At 50.7% G+C, this 18639-nt stretch overlaps 1 protein-coding gene across 2 annotated transcripts in view; it reads left to right on the top strand.

Moving 5' to 3' along the window:
- The first annotated feature begins 8496 nt into the window (after nt 1–8496).
- Nucleotides 8497–18639, top strand: part of Abcc4 (ATP binding cassette subfamily C member 4) — a 212594-nt gene continuing 202451 nt past the window's right edge. For both annotated transcript variants that reach the window (XM_021637101.2, XM_021637102.2), the window contains exon 1: nt 8497–8798. In XM_021637101.2, the coding sequence (XP_021492776.1) occupies nt 8725–8798 (74 nt within the window). In that variant the 5' untranslated portion in view covers nt 8497–8724. The remainder of the gene's footprint in view (nt 8799–18639) is intronic.

Genomic DNA, 18639 nt, shown 5'->3' with positions numbered 1-18639 from the left:
TGAATAAAGTTCAACCTTTTGATATTGTGAGACACCACTGTCATGTACAAAGCTTACTCTGGAGAATCAAGGTCAAGACACCCCAAAACAAAACAGTTGTGTTGGCTCATATAGTAGTCAAATAGCTGGCAAAAGCAACTTAAAAGGGAGGGAGAGTTTGCTGTGGTTCACAGTCCCAGTGTGGCACAGAAGTCGTGGTGGCTGGAGCGCCAGCAGCCATTTTGTGTCTGCAGTCAGGAGGCAGGGAGCAGTGAACGCCGTGGAATGGTGCTGGCCACACAGAGCACAGGTCTTCTCAGGCAACTCAGTCTGCAAACTCACAAACGCTCACACAGCCATTTCCACAGTCATTCTAAGCCCTGTGAAGTGGTGAAAATTTTAGTTTAGCCATCTCAGGCCACACTCACAGCTGCTCGTACGGTCTGGACATGATTTTACAGTCCTGCTTCTAAGACTCCTAGAAACTGAAAAGCTTCTAGCTAGAAAAGTATAAGGTCGTTGTCTTCACACTGTTCTACTGCTGTCAAGAGACACCAAGGCCAAGGCAACTCTTGCAAAAGAAAGCATTTAATTGGGGCTGGCTCACAGCTTAGTCTATTATCTTCATGGTGACAAGCTGAAAGTCCCATACCCAGAGCCACAGGCAGCAGGAGGAGAAAGGCAATGGGACTAGCTTGGGCTTTTGAAAGCCCAAAGCTAACTCCACAAGCTGCCCCTCTCCCCCCAAGCCCTTTCTCCAACAAGGCCACACCTTCTAATCCTTTCAAATAGTGTCACTCCTTGGTGACCAAGCATTCAAATCTATGATCCTATGAGGACCATTCTCGTTCAAACCACTGTGGCCATATCCGAAGGTCATAGGCACAGTTCATTGCTATTTTAACATTTTTACTTGAAACATCTCTACATATAAGGAAAATGTCCTTATACAGGCAACCTTCCAGCAAAATTAGCTAAAATTAGCTTGAATGTAGGCTTTGGCAAGCTCCTTCCCTTTCCATGTCCTCTAAATAAAATATTTCAAAGGATTTGGGGTATTCCTGTACCCTTTCCCGACCCATCACGTCACAGGATGAGGTATTCTGACGGACATACAGGCCCACAGCCAGAAAAAGCCCTCAAGCAAAGAGATGCTAAGAGCAGTGCACTCTTTCAGCTCTTGACCAACACAGAGACAAAACCGGCTTGAAAGTGATACTGTGCTCCGGCTGGGCGTGCAGATTCCATCACTTACTAAGACCCCAGATACCTGATGCTACCCAGGTCCCTTCACACCACTCCTCCTACGTGTTAGGTGTCATACCATGATTCCAGGCTTGTAACAGCTGAACACTATCCCATTGTGTAACTGTATTGCATTTTCATTATCCATCCGTTGATGGTCCTCTAGGTTTTTTTTTTTTTTTTTCCAATTTCTGGCTCTTGAAATATAGAGCGGCAATGATCATGGAGGAGCTGCTGTCTCTGTGGAAGGGTGTAGAGCCTTTGGTTACACGCCCAAGATTGGTATAGCTGGGTCTTGAGGTAGATCTCATCCCAGCTTCATGCAGAACCTCCACACCAATTTCCAGAGTAGCTGTACAAGTTTCTGCGCCCACCAGCAAAGAATCCGTGTTCCCCTTGCTCCAGATCTCCCGCCAGCGTGAGCTGTCCCATGTTTTATTGATGTTGGCCATTGTGACTGAAGATGAACTCTCTAAGCAGATTTAATTTGCATTTCCCTGATCCTTCCTCAATTCTTGCACAAGCAAAGTTACCCTGAGGTCTCCCTAGGCCAATGATTTCCTGTTGCTCTCTCTCATCTTATGAAGAAAGTAACTGAAATGGTCAGGCCAGTTTTTTGTTGTGGTCCTTTGTTTCTGTTTCTTTCTGTCTATAAAACCGTTCTTTTCTGTTGAGACCATAGAGACACTGGCTCTATTTCATTCAAACGGAAGCCAAGCAAGAAGTCTAAATTGTCATTTTGGCCTTTAACACTGGTAGTTTATAGTTTGTCGTGGCGCACATCTTCACCACGGGCCTTCGGCTTGTTTGGGAGCGAGTCACCAGTACCAGATGGAAGCTTTCCCTCGTAGCCCCGCCTATGACGAGGCCTGACAGCTAGCTATCCCCTACGGTTGAGGTTGCAGAGTGGAACATCTAGCTGAGGGACACTCCTGATTCCTCTCTCCCTTCACATTCCACCCACCTGAGGACTGTAGGAGAAGCGTTTTCATCTTCTCTCAATCTGTCTGCGGAGGCTTACCCGATTCTACACTGTCCATTCTATGCCCATCCTGTCTTGAGAGAGGCCTAAGCTGGCTGGCCTTTGTTGGTGGCCGAAGGCTGCAGTTCATTTTAGGGATCTCTAGCTTCCTTCCCAACCAGTTCTTCGGTCAGGCAGAAGATCCGTTTGTTATGGACGTCTCTAAATCCCACCAAAGTAAACTACTATTGCATGCCACAGCAAGCAGAGCTTCCTCTAAAAGTGATAGCTGTTAGCCAGAAAGTAGACGTCTTGAGGAGCACCTCACTTTCTTTATCACCATTTATCATGTTACGGCAACAACTGCGCTTCACAGCAGTATTCACGACTTTATCTCAAACATCTCCACAAATAATCCCAAGTGTTAGCGTATGAAAGGATCGGCATTCTGTCTCTAAATCTTAGAATCACTAAAAACATCCAGACTTCTCAAGGCTAAGGGTGGGGAATGTGGAGGCAAGCCTCCTGGAGGCCCATGGGGAAGGGCAGGGGAAGCGTCCTGACCCAATGCACAGTGTTTATCCACGAGGGAGCCTAGCACACAAGGGAAGTCTTAAAACCCGAGGCCAGGGCAATGACTGCCTCCCGAGGTGACCTTGCCTCTCCACACCTCCTCATAGTTGCAGCAACCTGACTGGTTGTTCCTGGTGCTCGAGGCAGCCTGGGAGGAGCTGATCGGCCTTTCAGTGTCTTCCAGGCTGTCACACTGGACAATAGTTAGGCCTGCACCTTTGAGTCTGGTCTCCTGAGTCTGATTCCGGGACTGAGTGTGAGCTCCGTCTCCACTCAAGCCCCTCCCTCCCGACACTACATTTCTGGTTACTTAAATTAGGGATTTCAGAGTTAGTGACACCTCCTTCTCCTTGCTCTGCTTTTCAAAACATTTTGACAGACATTTAATGCGCACCATCTAACTGCTAACAACACAATTCTGTGAGGGCCAGAAGCCACTCTTGCTGACTGTCCTCTAGGGTCCCTCCCACTGGCTGCAGTCCAGCCTCTCTGTCCTTTTCCCATCTGTTTCCCCCTGACACCTGTCATTCTCCTTCTCACACCTATGTCAATTTGCTCATTTAGAAATACAGACTTTTCTGTGAAAGTAATCTATCTCTGACTCTGTCAAATGTTCTCTGATTCGTCACTTTGTCTGCTCCTCAACCAGATGTCACTTTCAAACATGGCTGCTTCCTTCTACAAACTAACTTTACCTTCTTTGGGATTAAAAGGGGTGTGCTAAGGGTGTGTCTGAGTCCCAGCCCAAGGGTTTAAAGGTGTGTGGCAAATCTGCATTCCAGCTGGACCACACAGACCTAGGTCTTCAGATTTGATCCCCTGCTATAGCAGCCATGTTTCTAGATTAAAAGTCCTTTACACAGGACTCTCCTGCAAATGGTTGTCTTGCTTCCACTCATGCACCATGGCCCATGTACCACACACACACACACACCCTCTCTAATGCAGACTCCACAGGAATCATAATTTCTACACTGTGACCAACTTAAAGCCAGAAACTGTGTTTGTTAACCTAAGTTTTTATGCAAAATAAATATCTATAATAATTTACCAAGCCTTCAACTTCCGCACCATCATACACACATTATGCGATCTTCCGTTTGCTTTTTGTGGCCTTGGGATCAATGCCAGCCTTGTACATGCTGGACATACCATCTAACACTGAGTTTTATTTCCAGTCCTTTTTCTCTCTTATTTTGAAGTCTTGCTATGTTGTCCAGGTTAGCCTTGGATTGGCTGTGTAGCCCAGGCAGGCCTGAATTTGTGATCTTCTTGCCTCTGTCTTCTGAGTAGTTGGGATTACTGGTGGCTGTTTGGATTTTAGGCCCCAAAGGCCCTAATGTTAATTAGCACTTCCCTGCTAGGAGAGGAAGCTTGGTAATTGACCTTTGAAGGGGGTATTAGGATACCCCTCCCTACTTTGCTTCCCTGAGGCTGAGGTGAAAGTCCTCCTCCACCTCAATCTGGGACCACCAGGATGATACCTCAGGGCAAAGCAATTAGGCCAAGTGACCTTAACTCAGGGCCTAGGCCAAAACAAACCTCTCCAGGTCATTTTCTCAGGCTTTGTTTTCTTCACTGCAATGGGTAGCACAGAACACTATTTTCTCTCTGTATTTCATTGCTTGGTATTTTGAACAGCTCTGCAAAAGCTTGTATTTCATTTATTGTGTTTCTGTAGGAGGATGTGCACGTATCACTGTACATTCGTGGAAGTCAGAAGACAACTCTTGGGAGTCCGTTCTCTCCTTCCACCGTGCAGGGCCTGGGATTGAACTCAGGTTGTCAGGCTTGGTGGCAAGTGCTTTTATCCACTAAGCCATCTTGCTGGCCCAAACTTGGTATAGGTGGGTGTGTGATACGCAAATGCAACACACCCCACATCTAAAATACATTTAAAAACATAGTCTTTGCATATGAATATTTTGCCTGTACGCACGTATGCGTGGATGTATACCAAGTTCATGCCCAGTTCCAGCACAGATCAAGAGTGTCAGCTCCCCTGGAACTGGAGTCAAAGATGGTTGTGAGCCAACACGTGGGTCCTGGGAACCGAACTCTAGTCCTCTGAACGAACGACAGCATTTAGCCACTGACCCATCTCTCCAGCCTCCCATGCTTGTTAACGCACATAAATGATCTGTTCTTTCTTTACGAAGTGCCAATAACATCTCATCATACAGCTATGCCACTCTGAGGTGCCCCTCCTGGCATGGGTTCTTCCTCCTTTCTGCACCCGCTATCCTGCTGTTCCACTGCAAGCTCCAGTGTGGATCTGCACTTTCATTTCTCTTGGCTCTCCTCCCAGCCGTGGAGCTGCTGAGTCACCCAACCCTTCAGCCTCTTGAAGGGTTGCCTGCCTGGCTGCCTTCCGCTCCGCCAGCGCACCCCCCTCTGCCGGCGACATCTGGGTGCTCAGCCTCTCCTCTCTGACGCTTGCTCCTGTTTGTCTTTTTAGTCATAACACTGGATTATCAAGCAAGTAAACAACTGCTAATAGAGGCCTTTCTTCCTCCTTTGCACGATAGCTTTCGCCTAACCGTAAAGTAAAAAGAAGACATTCACTAAATGGAGACACACAGGCTTTCTACACAGCCACGCACACTGTACTTACACACGTCTTTGTGTGTGCGTGCATGCTGAGGATTCAACCCAGGGCTTCACATTAAGCACTCTGCCAAGAACTATACCCCACCCCTAGTATTTGTAAACAAATGAGCAGACTTCCTTTCATTTGTATGTTGCCTTCAGAATGCAATGAATTGTTGAGAGCCTCAAACGACCTGACTTATAAAGAGTATGAATTCAGAATCTCATCAGAGACCGGAGAAAAATAAGGGTGAGCGAGGCTCGTGATTAAGGAAGAGTGGAAAACTTTGTTCCCCTAAGCCGCGTCTGTTTACTCTGAGACGCTGGCTCTCAATATTTTTTCTAAATGTGGCATTAGTTAATGTTCAGAAAAGAATGTTAAGCTTCAAACCAGCTTAGTTAGAAATCAAAAGCCAGCAACTCAGAAAAGCTGAAGGGACCGAGTGAGCGTGTTGGCCGCCGGGAGTGTGCTAATTGCAGTCCCAGGGATGGAGCGGGCACAGGGATGGAGTGGGCACAGGGAAAGCCACTAGTCTCCTGTCTCCAGCAGACAGATGCCAGGCTTTGAAGTAGAGGCAGCAGACAAGCGAACACTAGGGAGAGAATGCAGGGAGTCTCATAAAGCGTCAGAAATCAGGTAAGGCCTGCCCATTTTGGCTCATGCGTTGCCTTATCTGAAAACCATGGAGAGGAAGGCCAGCGAATGGCCAGCTCTCAGGTCCAGTTGGAACGCTTCTCTTTGCAATGGGAAGTCTGAAAACACACATGAAATACCCAAAATTCTGTATAATGAATTCACTCCACTCAGTTCAAAATGACCAGCATTTTGCTATACATATATATATATATATATATATTTTTTTTTTTTCCTTTTTTTGAGACAGGGTTTCTCTGTGTATCCTTGACTGACCGGACTCTATTTGTAGATCAGCCTGACCTAGCACTCAGAGATCCCCAGTGCTGGGATTACAGGCGTGCACTACTGTGCCTGGCCATTTTGTTACTTTATGTACCTGACTTTCATTTATTCTTTTTTTGAAAGGCAAATATAGCCATGCTGTTCAGACTGGTCCTAAGGGCCTTGACCCAGGGCCTTCTGCAGCCTCCTTCTCCTGAGTAGCTCAAGCTTTACACCTATTTATCTATTATATCTACACACATATATACATGTATCTATATCTATATCTATCTATCTATATAAAACATTTGTGTGTGCATGTGTTCAAGCTTGTCACTACGCAAGTGCCATCTACTTTCTGTTTTTTGTTTGCAGCAGGGTCTCCAACTGCGCTGGAATGTTTGAAGTAGATAGGCCGATGGCCAGGGCCTCAGGGATCCTTGCCTTTGCCTCCCCTGCTGGGACTGGGCCACCAGGCCTGGCTTTTGGAGAGTTGGATGGACTGGGGTCTTTGTGCCTGTAAGGCGAGCAGCTGACTTACTGGGATGTGTCCCAGGCTCAGAAACTCACAGCTGGCATGACGGGGCATGACGGCACATGCCTGCGATCCCAGCCTGGGAGGTAGATGAAGGGGTTCAAAGCCATCCTTGGTTTCAAATGGGGTGTATGTGACACTGTCTCCTTCTCTCTCCTATCCAGTTAGATCTCAATCTCCAGGGGTGGCCCACCCATCCTGAACTTCCTCTCGCCTTGCTCGGCTTCTGGGTGTCGCTGCCTGGCATATTACTTTTATCTTTTTCAACTTAGTTTTGCGTTTTGAGTCGGGGCCTCTCAGATAGTCAGGATGGCCAGGAACTCTCTGCCCATCAGTGATGACCTGGAGTCGTTGTTCCTCCTGTTTCTACCCCCAAAGTCATGGGATTAAAGTCATGGACCCCCACATCCGCCTGGTTTCTAAATACATGCTTATTTATACCAAGACTCTCTGTACAAAAAATCCCGTTGTTAATAAACAGACACGGAAAATGACTAAAGTTGAGTCGGTTACTTGAAAGTTGAGTTGGTTACTTTTTTCTTCTTCTGCTGGACACAACCCAGAGTCACCAGGAACTCAACCAAAGAACTGAACAGATGAGCTTGGCCAGTGGCCGCTGGGCCAATGCTGTGTTTGCGATGGCATGAGGGTGCTACCCTGTTCAGGCCTGAGTCGGCAGGCAGCAGCCCTCCAAGGCTGAGGCTTCAGCTCCTGGCCTGACTCCCCTCAGTGTTGGGCTGTGACCCGAAAGTGTAGGCCTGATATAAACACTTTCCCGCCAGGTTGTACCTGGTCAGTGTTTTCTCACACAGAAAGAAGGAACTGTGCCCAGCACCACGAGTTCGGAAACGGGCATGAACAGCGGGCATGAACAGACAGTAGGGCTTGTGAACAGGGGTCCAAGGCTAGGAACCAGACCTTACTGTGGGCGCAGTCTGGCACTGACTGTCCAGGGTCACAGGACAGCTTGAGTACAGATCCGGTTTCATCATCACTGACCTTAAGATCTCAGGCTGGCTGGCTCTTCTGAGTCTAAGTTTACCCGGTAAAGTGGGCCTAGCCATCTCGAAAAGGGCACTGTACAAACTAAAAGCGGCGTAGGCGTACAGAAAGGCACACCAAGGTGTCCTGTAATACTGGTTCCTTTCCACACTGGTCCTCTGCGAGCCTCTCAGCGCTCGGTCAAAGAAACACGACAGGCGGTCTATTATCTGATCTCCCTTACCCAATCTAAGAGGACAGCCAACCGCTTATAGAGGTCCGCCAAGCAGCACAGGAGAGGCCAAAAGCCCGTCCGAAAGGGCAACATTCATTTCACCTTCCCACATCCTTGCGTTCGTGTGGCCCGACTGTCTTCACGGCCTTCGGGTCTGCAAAGGCAGTCTGTTAAACCGTGCTGTCGTTCCAGGTCAGCCTGTCGGCCGGCAGGTCGGAGGGCCTCCCACAGCACCCCATTTGGTCCTGATGCGGGCAGCCAGCCAGGGAGAGCCGCTGCCTCCACCGGCTCTCCCGTAGCGCGCAGCCCAGGGGGCGTGTCCGAGCTCGGGGGCGGGCCGCCCCGCCACCTCCAGGGTGGTGCTTGGGCGCAGATCTTAAACTTGGGCAAGTCTGCCACGGGCCCCGAGCACGTGCAGCGTCCTCGCCGGGCCGGCCTCGTGCCCCCCTCCGCCCACCGGCCGGCACCTGCGCGCGGGCCCCGCCGTTCCCCTGCGCTCCCCGCGACACGCCGCTCCGGGCTCCGGGAGGCGGCGGCGACGCGCAGCGGGAGCCCCGAGGAACCCCGGGAGGCGGGGTCAGGGCGGGCCGGCGCTCGGTTCCCGGAAGCCGCCGCCTGCGAGGCTCCCGCCGAGCGGACCGGCGCGGCGGGCGGCCGGAGCGCCAGCATCCTCTCCCCCGCGCCTGCCGGGACTGCGCGCGCCGCCGGCCCCGCGAGCCCCCGGCAAGATGCTGCCGGTGCACACCGAGGTGAAGCCCAACCCGCTGCAGGACGCCAACCTCTGCTCGCGCTTGTTCTTCTGGTGAGTGCCCCGCCCGGGCCCGTCTCGCCGCCCGCGAGATGCTCCGCGCCGGCTCGGCCGCGTGTCCCACGCCCCGCGCGGGCCCGACACGGTGGGGGGACGCGTTCCCGGCGCGGCCGCCCGCTCCCTGCTCCCCGTCGCGCGTGCGCCGAGCCGCCTGCGCGCCCCGGCGGCACCCCACGCCTGCGCCGAGCCACGCCGGGAGGGGCACGCCGGGACCGGGGGCAGGCACGGGGAGCGCCCACCGGAAAGCGCGGGGATCGGGGGCGGTGCGGAGGCGTCCTGGAAGGTGCACCCTGCACGCCCGCCTGCGCTGGTCTCCGCTCAGGGCTTGCATGGCTCCCGCGCCCAAACAGCACCTCTTTTTCTTTCTCTTTAAATGAAGCAGCCGGGAACATCTGGTCTTCTCGCAGCTGGAGCTAGGGGTCTGCATCGGAGCCAACCTCAAGTGTCCCGCCGCTTCTGAAGCACCTCACCAGACCTTTCTTTCAGCTCCACCTATTGCCACTGTGGGTGCTTGTGTGTGTGTGCAAGGAAGTTCTATAACCTCTAAGACCCCGTCTCTCTCTCTGGCCCTCTCTGTCGTGGTACCTCAGTGTGGCTGGTCTCGTGTGGGAAAATGATGTCCGATTTACTTTTGAATGGGGACACTGCTCTGGAATAGGATCTCCGTAACGTTTCCTTCCATCACTGACATGCAGCCGTAGTGGAGCTTGTCTCTCTCCCTGTTGGGCTGACTTTTTATTTCTGCCTTTGGTGCATGCCTCGCTCTTGGGGACGAGTTTCTGAAGCCTGTGGGGTGTTCCGAGACAAGCCATGGCCTACAACCACGGATGGGTTCCCTGCCCCAGCCCTGCCCCTTTTATTGTAGGAAGCAGGTGAAAGTGACATTCCTAAGTACTTTTCCATCTGGTAGCCCAGGGCTGGCTATTACTCACGCCTGGCTAACTGGTATAGTTTTTCGTACTCTGCCATTCCATCTTTATCACATTCTGATGTTACCTTTTTAAAATGGGAAAACCTAGGGGATTTCAAAGAGTCATTTACTATTGTTTTAAGTGTGCTGTATACAGTGTGCACAGGATCTGATGCTGGTCGCTTGGTAGGGAGGAACATGCAGGAAGGAGGAAGATGGGTGGAGTGGGTATAACAAAATACCTCAAAGCAGGTGGGCTGTCTTGGTCTCCTGAGCTTTTTGCAAAACCCAGAACTCGTGATGACCTTTCTTTGAGTGGACTTTCAAAATGTAGGTGAGGGGAGGAGAGCTGGGTGTGGTGGCACACCTGGAGTCCTGGTTTCTTGGAAGGCTGGGCTGGGAACACTTGGGCCGCAGGAGCTGACCAGCTGGGACAATGGAGCAGGCATTTTGTTGTTTGTTTAAGACGGCCTCCTTCTGTAGCACAGTCTGAGCGCACAGCAATCCCCCTTGCTGCCTCAGTTTCTCCAGTGCTGGGATTATAGGTGTGAGCCCACATTCTTTTAATACCCAATCTTAAAGAATGTAGTAGCTGGGTGTGGTGTCAGCTGCCTTTGAGCCTTTAATCCCATCACTCAGTAGGCAAAGGCAGTTGGATGGATCTCTGTGAGTTCAAGGCCAGCCTGCTCTACGCAGTGATTTCCAGGATAGTCAAGGTTATACAAAGGCTTTGCATTGCTCTCTTGGGTGGGCACCCATTTCCGCTTTCCAGCCGGGAAGAAACTGGCTATGCCTCCGGTTCCTACCTGGGAAGGTACCCAAGCTGAGGTGTTTCCAGTAAGCTGTCAAGGGTCACACAGTCCCGAGTGTCCGGCAGGAGCCACGCCCGTGAAGTGTGGCTCCCGGATAGTCTGTATGCACTGCTTTTCCTGGGGATCAGGTCCTCCTGCAGTCCCGCCACCGAAGATGCGCGTGAAATGCCCGTGGTCGATGCCGAACAGCAGGGCAGTCGGCGCTTATTAGAAGATGCAGGTTCCCCGTGCCCCTCCAGACTGATTTAGTGTAGTCGGAATGGAGGCTCGTGTCACGCCCCTGTTCGTCTCAGAGGGGCCCAGGTGTTGCCGATGAAGGCTGAGGCTGACTCGCTGTGCTGTGGCATCGCCATTCCCGGATTGCACTTTGCAGGGGGGCTATGACTTGGTGAAGCCACCTGTGCGCAGAGATGACATCTTGTGACTAGCTACCCAGCGCGTCATTTCTGCACTGGGGTTCAGTGGCTTCCCTGAGGTGACCCTCATTCACATTGTATTAAGGTGTGTCTTTGTATATCTGATTGCTAAATGCTGACAGATTCTGGTATTGTCATTTCGAGTGAGGAATCTCCTGTCTCAGTGTTATCTCTCCAGCTTTCCCTGATTGGTTAATAAAGAAGCTAAAGAACCAATGTCTGGACAGAGGAGACAGTAGGCGGGACTTCTGTGCCCAGTCTGGGGGTCCCATGAGGAGAGGAGAGCAAGGGGAGGGGAGAGAAGAGGGTGGCGCCATGAGGCTGGGCCCGAAGAGAAAGGTGGCTGGATGGAGAAGGTCGCCTTGCCATGAGTAGGAGGTCTCCATGGAGGGGTCAGTGGGAACAAGGATGGAGCAGAGGGGCCAGGTGAGACAGGAGGACAAGTAACGGGGCACATGCTGGGAAGTAGGCCAGGCTAACACAGTCCAGTTAGAATAGATCAATAGCTGACCAGTTATGATACTTGAAGCTTATTATAAATGGAACAGGTCTCCATCTCTTTGTGTGGGGACTGGAGCCTGCATGGAGGGAACCCTCAATTCCAACAGTTTCCTTTTGCAGCTGCCCTGCTACAGTTGGGAAAGCCAGATTTTTCACCTTCTTTCTGGAGTATTTGCTTTTCCTCCCACACTTGATCTGCTTCCTAGACTCCTGACTTGGTAGCTATGCAGCCAGATGACAACAGCCAATACTATAAGCCTTCATAGCGTTTTGGTGAATTTGTAACATGGTTTGATTTTGGCTGTACATTAAGATTATTGAAAATTGTGGATTTCAAGAGATGGCTGGTTTCCATGTAAGAAACTGAAGACTGAGGAAACACTGGGACGGAATAAGGATGCCTTGAATTGGTCCAGTGTGCCTGCTGACATTCTAGCTGTCTCTTGCCTGCATTTGTTGCATCAGTGCACTCATTTGCAGGAGCGTGTTGACACTAAGTAAAGCGGTGAATCCTGCTGCAGACCGTTACTTTTATGGTGGACTTCTCTGTGTCGCCTTTAAGACACGGTATTTTCTGACTGTAGCTTATGCGGTTTCTCGCTGCTGTTGAGCGCAGCGTATTCGACAGTGGTGTGGTATGAGTCCCTGCCTCCTCCGCCGCTCGCTCCTCGCTGGGCCTGGGGTCTGGAGTAGAGCATTGTGCAGGCTGCACGTGATCTGTACCAGTGGCCCTCAGGCGAGCTCCATCAGTGGATCTCTTTCACATCCCAGGGTCATCTTGATCCCTGCGTGTATATATATATATATATTTTTTAGCTATTGTGTTGTTTTAACTAAGGCTGCCAAAGTTTCAAAACAGCTTTTCAAAACAGCTCATTTTCTCATCATCGCTTATTGTGTCGTCTGTCATGTCATTAGCAATAAATGGAATGGAATATAGCTTATGAAATACCGTGTCCAGCAGGGCTGTGGTGGCGCACATCTTTAATCCCAGTCCTCTCTGGAGGCAGAGGCCGGCCTGGTCTACAAAGAGAGTTCCAGGACAGCCAGGCCTACGTGGAGAAACCCTGTCTTGAAAACCTGAAAAGAAAAATGAAAAACAAAAGAAAACAACAACAAAAAGAACTACTATGTCCAGCTGGGGATGGGGGTTGCCCTGCTTCCCTGCTGCCCCCTGGTGGTGCCAGCAACGTCCAGCAAGGCCATGGGTGTACTCGCTGCTCCCTGGTCAGGCCTACTACCCTGGAGGTCCTGGGTTGCAGCAGCAGATGGAAGGCCTACGGGATGGCGCCTTCCCAGGGTGCCAGTGTTGAGGGACTCCAGGGCACAGATGCACCTGGCCCCAGAGGGCAGTTATGTCCTCATTCCCCTGTGGCTGGCTGTGCCCCTGTTGAGAGGTGTCGCCTTGCCGAGCCCATGCTGTTGTAGAAGCTGCCACTTGTGGTGGGGCAGACCCTGGGACCAGGCTTAGACAAAGCTCATGACAGGAGGACAGCAATGCAGATGGTTCGCAGAGGCTGGCTGTGTGGCGCCCCACCAAGGGTCAGCTGTGCTGGCTACTTACTCGTTTTGTGGTACAGGGTAGGGAACTCCCCCACCTTACTGTCCTGAGTGCTGGGATGATAGGTGTGAACCGTATCCAGTGTGGCAGTGTTTTATTTTACACCATGGCACTTTGGTGCCATATTTTCAGTGTTTTGTTTTTTTTTTTTTTTAACAAACATACTTTATCCCCAGCACCCTCACCTCCACTCCCACCTCCTCCCGCCACATGCCCACACACCCCACACCTACCAGGCAAGTGGGTAGGTCAGAGGAAAACTCTGTCTGTACCGGTGAGTCTTGGGATGAACCTCACGAGGTCGCCAGGCTTGGTGGTGATTAAGCAAGTCTATCTGCTGAGCCATCTCTGTGGCTGGTGATAGGCAGAGTGCCAGGTTTCTGAAGGGAACAAAAAACCCCTCCTGTCCTCCAGAGTAGGAAGGAAAGTTTCAGACTCATTTAAGGATTAACCCTTTTAAGACCTCCTTATTACGTAAGGTATGAAGAGCGCTGAAAGTGGACGTGAGCAGAGTGGGAGCTTGGTGTCTAGACAGTAAAAGCCATGTTTACCTGTCTCAGCCATGGCCTTCAACATGCTTTTAAGAGTGTAGGTATTGGCCTCCTGTGGAGCCCCCACTGTGAGGCCCTAGTGCGCTTGGTTGGGTCCTGGGGATCTGTTTTGATGGCTACTTCTTCTAATATCCCTGGACCACACACTGAGAGGCACGGGCCAGGGGTCCATTGAGCGCCTACACGATTTGTTCCATTTTCATGTTAGGCATGAGGTTGGGCATCTTCTTAGGAACCTGGTGGCTTGGAGCTGGCTGTGTTACAGCTGAACTGCTGTCTGGATCCTCAGAAAATGTCGAAGGTGTGTCCCGTCAAGACCGCAAGTTGTCAGCATCTGTCTGCTGCTGGGCTCTAGCAACAGGCAGGTAGAAAGGCTGGCCGCCTGAATGTGTGTGCTGGCTTTGTCAAGCAGGCCTTTTGGTTGTGAGTAAATGAATATGGTTTTTGTGTGCATGTTTCTCCTGTGCTGGCTGGTTTTATGTCAGGTTGACACAAGCCAGAGTCATCAGAAAGGCGGGAGCCCCGATTGAGAAAATGCCTCCATAAGATCTAGCTGTAGGCAAGCCTGTAGAGTGTTTTCTTAATTGGTGACATGGGGGGCCCAGCCCATGGTGGGTGGTGCCATCCCTGGGCTGGTGGTCCTGGGTTCTATAAGAAAGCAGGCCGAGTATGCTATGATGAGCAAGCCAGTAAGCAGCACCTCTCTTCGGCTCCGCATCAGCTCCTGCCAAAACTGCCAGGTTCCTGCCCTGTTTTGAGTTCCTGTCCAGACTTCCCTCAGTGATGAACTGTGAGATGGAAGTATAAGCCAATGTCCTCTCCTCCCCACGTTGCTTTGGTTTTGTGTTTCATCACAGCAGAGAAGCCCTGAGGAGGATACCTCCCTATCATTTGTTAGGCTAAACCATCATTTTGTTGTTAGCATCATCATCTGTCCAGTTATTAAGACATAAACCCTCCAGTCATTTATCCTCTGGCATCTGACACGTCTGTTTAACTTTCTAGATGCCAGTGGAACCATTTACTTATTCGGTTATTCCCCCACTCACCAAATGCCCACTGATTGATGCAGGTGTTTGGGAGACTCAGGGAAACTCAGTGTTTCCTCAAGCCTGGCTGTGGAGTCAGCTTTTTCTTTTAACGGAAGGAAAATTACCCTAAAACAAATTGGGGCTATCCTGCTCAAAAAGCTCTTGTGCCTCCTGCTCTCTGGAGCGAACCAGAATTCACATGCAGTTCCATGACTCCAGAGGGGGCAGCGGCCACAGTTCAGCTGTGGCCAGAGAGGCTCTGCCAGACACACTGAAGAAGGGAAGATGGTCCCTATTTCAGGCTTCGCTGTGTGCAGTCTCGTTTGCAGTGAAGGACTCACCTGTTTTCACAGCTCACGCTCTCGTCTGATCATGGGAGTCCAGAGGTACTGGATCTCCTGGGTGGCCATCCCCCTGAGGAAAGTGGTTGGTGTGATCAGTGAGGTCTGACACTAGATACACTTCAGGACAAGGCAGGAGGAGGCTACAGGGTGTGCCCGAGGCTTCCACCTAGGCAGAGGGCAGCAAGGTGGTAAGGCCTGGAGAGGAATGACGGGGGCGCTGCTGGGAGCGGTGCGGATCCGTGGCACAGTCCACTGGCCTCTCCGTCTGAGGTGTTTGTCCTCACATGGCCTCCTGCTTCACCTCTATTTTCGTACATGGTGTCAATTGCTAGAATTGTGCATCAGTTACACGGCAGGTTCCCAAATCATACCACAAGACTGGTTCCTCGGGGAATGTTTATTAAGAGAAGGGGGAAGGGAAGACAATAGGGAAGGAGGAAGGGGTCACAGAGACCGGTTCTGGGCAGGGCAGGAGAGAAAGGGGGGGGGAGCTTTGAGTTCTCTCATAAGCTGACCCAGAGCATGCACAGGTGGTCCGCAGGTGATCCACAGGTGGCTTCCGCAGGTGGCCTCCACAGGTAGCCTGATACCCAGTTCCTCAGGTCCCTTGGGGCTGGCCATAGAGATGCCTGCTTACGGATCCCAATGTCATTGTCAGAGTTGAGCATCTCATTGGTAGTTTGAGCACCAGAAAGGAACAGGTCTCCAGACCGTCGTCCAAGGTGTGGCTGAGCTACTTGCCAACACTGTGGGAGATTATGTTTTCCACAAGTGTCAGGAGAGACCACATCACCTGCCCCACGGGAGTCCAGAGGCAATGGATCTCCTGGGAGGCCATTCCCCGTGAGGAGAGTGGTTGGTGTGCTGGCAGGATTTACTTAGTACAAATGGAGGCTGGTTGTTGGTGCTGGATTTCATGAGCATATTCTCAGGTTGCCTTCTTCAGTTGTCTGCTGATGAAAATTATTCTTATTTAATTTTTTGAGGTAGGGTCTCATGTAGCCCTGCCTGGCCTGGAACTTGATATGTAGCCCAAGCTGGTCTTGAGCTCCTGAACTTCCTGCCTCTACCTCCCGAGTTCTGGGATTACAGATGTCTACCCACCTTTATGCCCGCCTGATGGAAATTATTTCTGTGAGGCTCACCAGCCTGTTTTGATTGAGTTTCCTTTTCCCTTTTGATAGTGTTGGGATTGAATGCAGGGCCTAACACATGTTAAACACACACTCTGTCACAGAACTGCAGCTCTAGCCCCAGTTAAGGTCTTTCTAGTTCATATTGCCAGTTGGTTTCTCAGGCTTCATTGTGGTGAACTACCTGTGTAGCCAAAGCCAACAACAACAAAAGAAAACTAAAGAAAAACCCAAGGCCAGCTCATCCCTAGGCCAGTTTGAGTTCTGATTTTAATAATTCTAAAAGGCTCCTTCAGTTTCTGATGGACAGTAAAAACCCAGAACACAGATTACAGCTTCCCCAAGGTCAGTACACTTTTCCGAACCTCCCTGTTTTAGGTCAAGTGTTCTGAACCACCCTCATCCCCATTCTCTTTCAGGTCTCTCTCTTAGGACTCTCTGACCTCCGAGTGTAAGGATTATGGCTACAGTGGAGCTCAGCTGTCCCTGTGGTGCTCAGGAGGTGTCAGTGGGAGCAGGGGCCCTTGGACCAGGGCACTTGGGGATAGTGGGTTTTTTGATCCTTATAAGAAAAGCTTGTGGGAATGACTCTGTCCTCACAGTGAGGAAACTGAGGCTGGAGGGTCTAGAAAACATACTCCTATTCATGTGGGCAAGATGAAGTGGGGAATTGATTCTGTGTTTCAGTGATCATTCCCGCAACCTGTGCTGCTTGTCTACATGATGCTCTGTGCAGCTGTGTCTACATGATGCTGTGTGCAGCTGTGTCTCTGATGCTCTGTGCAGCTGTGTCTACATGATGCTGTGTGCAGCTGTGTCTACATGGTGCTGTGTGCAGCTGTGTCTACATGGTGCTGTGTGCAGCTGTGTCTACATGATGCTGTGTGCAGCTGTGTCTACATGATGCTGTGTGCAGCTGTGTCTCTGATGTTCTGTGCAGCTGTGTCTACATGATGCTGTGTGCAGCTGTGTCTACATGATGCTGTGTGCAGCTGTGTCTACATGATGCTGTGTGCAGCTGTGTCTACATGATGTTCTGTGCAGCTGTGTCTACATGATGTTCTGTGCAGCTGTGTCTACATGATGTTCTGTGCAGCTGTGTCTACATGATGTTCTGTGCAGCTGTGTCTACATGATGCTGTGTGCAGCTGTGTCTACATGGTGCTGTGTGCAGCTGTGTCTCTGATGTTCTGTGCAGCTGTGTCTACATGGTGCTGTGTGCAGTTGTGTCTACATGATGCTGTGTGCAGCTGTGTCTACATGATGCTGTGTGCAGCTGTGTCTCTGATGTTCTGTGCAGCTGTGTCTACATGATGCTGTGTGCAGCTATGTCTCTGATGTTCTGTGCAGCTGTGTCTACATGATGCTGTGTGCAGCTGTGTCTACATGATGCTGTGTGCAGCTGTGTCTACATGATGCTCTGTGCAGTTCTGTCTACATGATGCCTTCAGTAAAAGGAGTTAGAGACAGAAGTTGGGAGGAGCTCAGTGGAGAGGAAATGCCAGCTATGTAAAATTGTGTAAGTTCTCTTATATAAAATGAGTATAAAATTGCTCATCTAATACATTGTTTTTAATCTCTGGCCTTTTGTTGAGTTTCTTGTTGGTCAGGATGTGACCAAGGTCTGATTGACCATTTCTGTATTGCCATTTCTTAAAGGATCCCTCACCAGCCAGCATGTACCCTCTCACAAAAATGTATACAAAACATGTGTCCTGTTTTATATCCATCTTTTAGAGATGTGATTATTATTATTATTATTATTATTATTACTATGAGACAGGGTTTCTCTGTGAGGCCTTGCCTGTCCTGGAACTCATTCTATAGACTAGGCTGGCCTGGAACTCGGAAAGTCACCTGCCCCTGCCTTGTGAGTGCTGTGGTTAAAGGTGTGTCTCACAAGTGTCCTGCATTTTTTAAAAATTGTGTGTACGTAGATGTTTCTGTGAATGGGTATGTGCACGTGAATCCTGCTGCCTGGGGAGCCCAGGGCTGTAGATTCTTGCAGAGCGGCCGAGCTCCAGTCCTCTGTGAGAGCAGTGCAGGCTCCCAAGTCCTGTCTCCCCAGCCCTGTTTGTCTTGGTTTTGTTTTGTTCTTTCAGGATGTATATATCAGAATCTAAATGAGGTTTACTAACTGGTCCCTGAATGTAGCCCTGGCTACCCTGGAAGTCACTTGCTGTGTAGATCAGGCTGGCCTTGAAACCACAGAGAACTTCCCACCTTTGCATGCACCACCATGCCCAGCTTTGTCCTGGTTTAGATAACAGGACTGGATGACTGCCAACTTAAACTGGTGGGCCGGGCGGGCCTCAAGGGGTCTCAGCATTTGCTGGCCCCAATGTGGTGTTTCAGGAGAGCTGTTCTCTGTCAACAGCTCAGTTTTCAACTGGAGTACAGACTCTGCCGTCCTAGTAGGTGTTAACCCGTAGAGACTGTACAGGTGCCTAGCATGGAGGAGGACTGTGCAAAATTAACTTTGTTCCCCCCTTTGGTGTCGGGCTGTGAACTGAACCCAGGACCTAGGGTGCTAGGCCAGCAACCCACCCTGACGTAGATCCTCAGTCCTCCATGAT

Source organism: Meriones unguiculatus, chromosome 9 (genome assembly GCF_030254825.1).
Source record: "Meriones unguiculatus strain TT.TT164.6M chromosome 9, Bangor_MerUng_6.1, whole genome shotgun sequence".
Classification (NCBI taxonomy): Eukaryota; Metazoa; Chordata; class Mammalia; order Rodentia; family Muridae; genus Meriones; species Meriones unguiculatus.
Note: the sequence above shows the minus strand (reverse complement) of the source record. Positions and strands in the feature narration are given on the sequence as shown.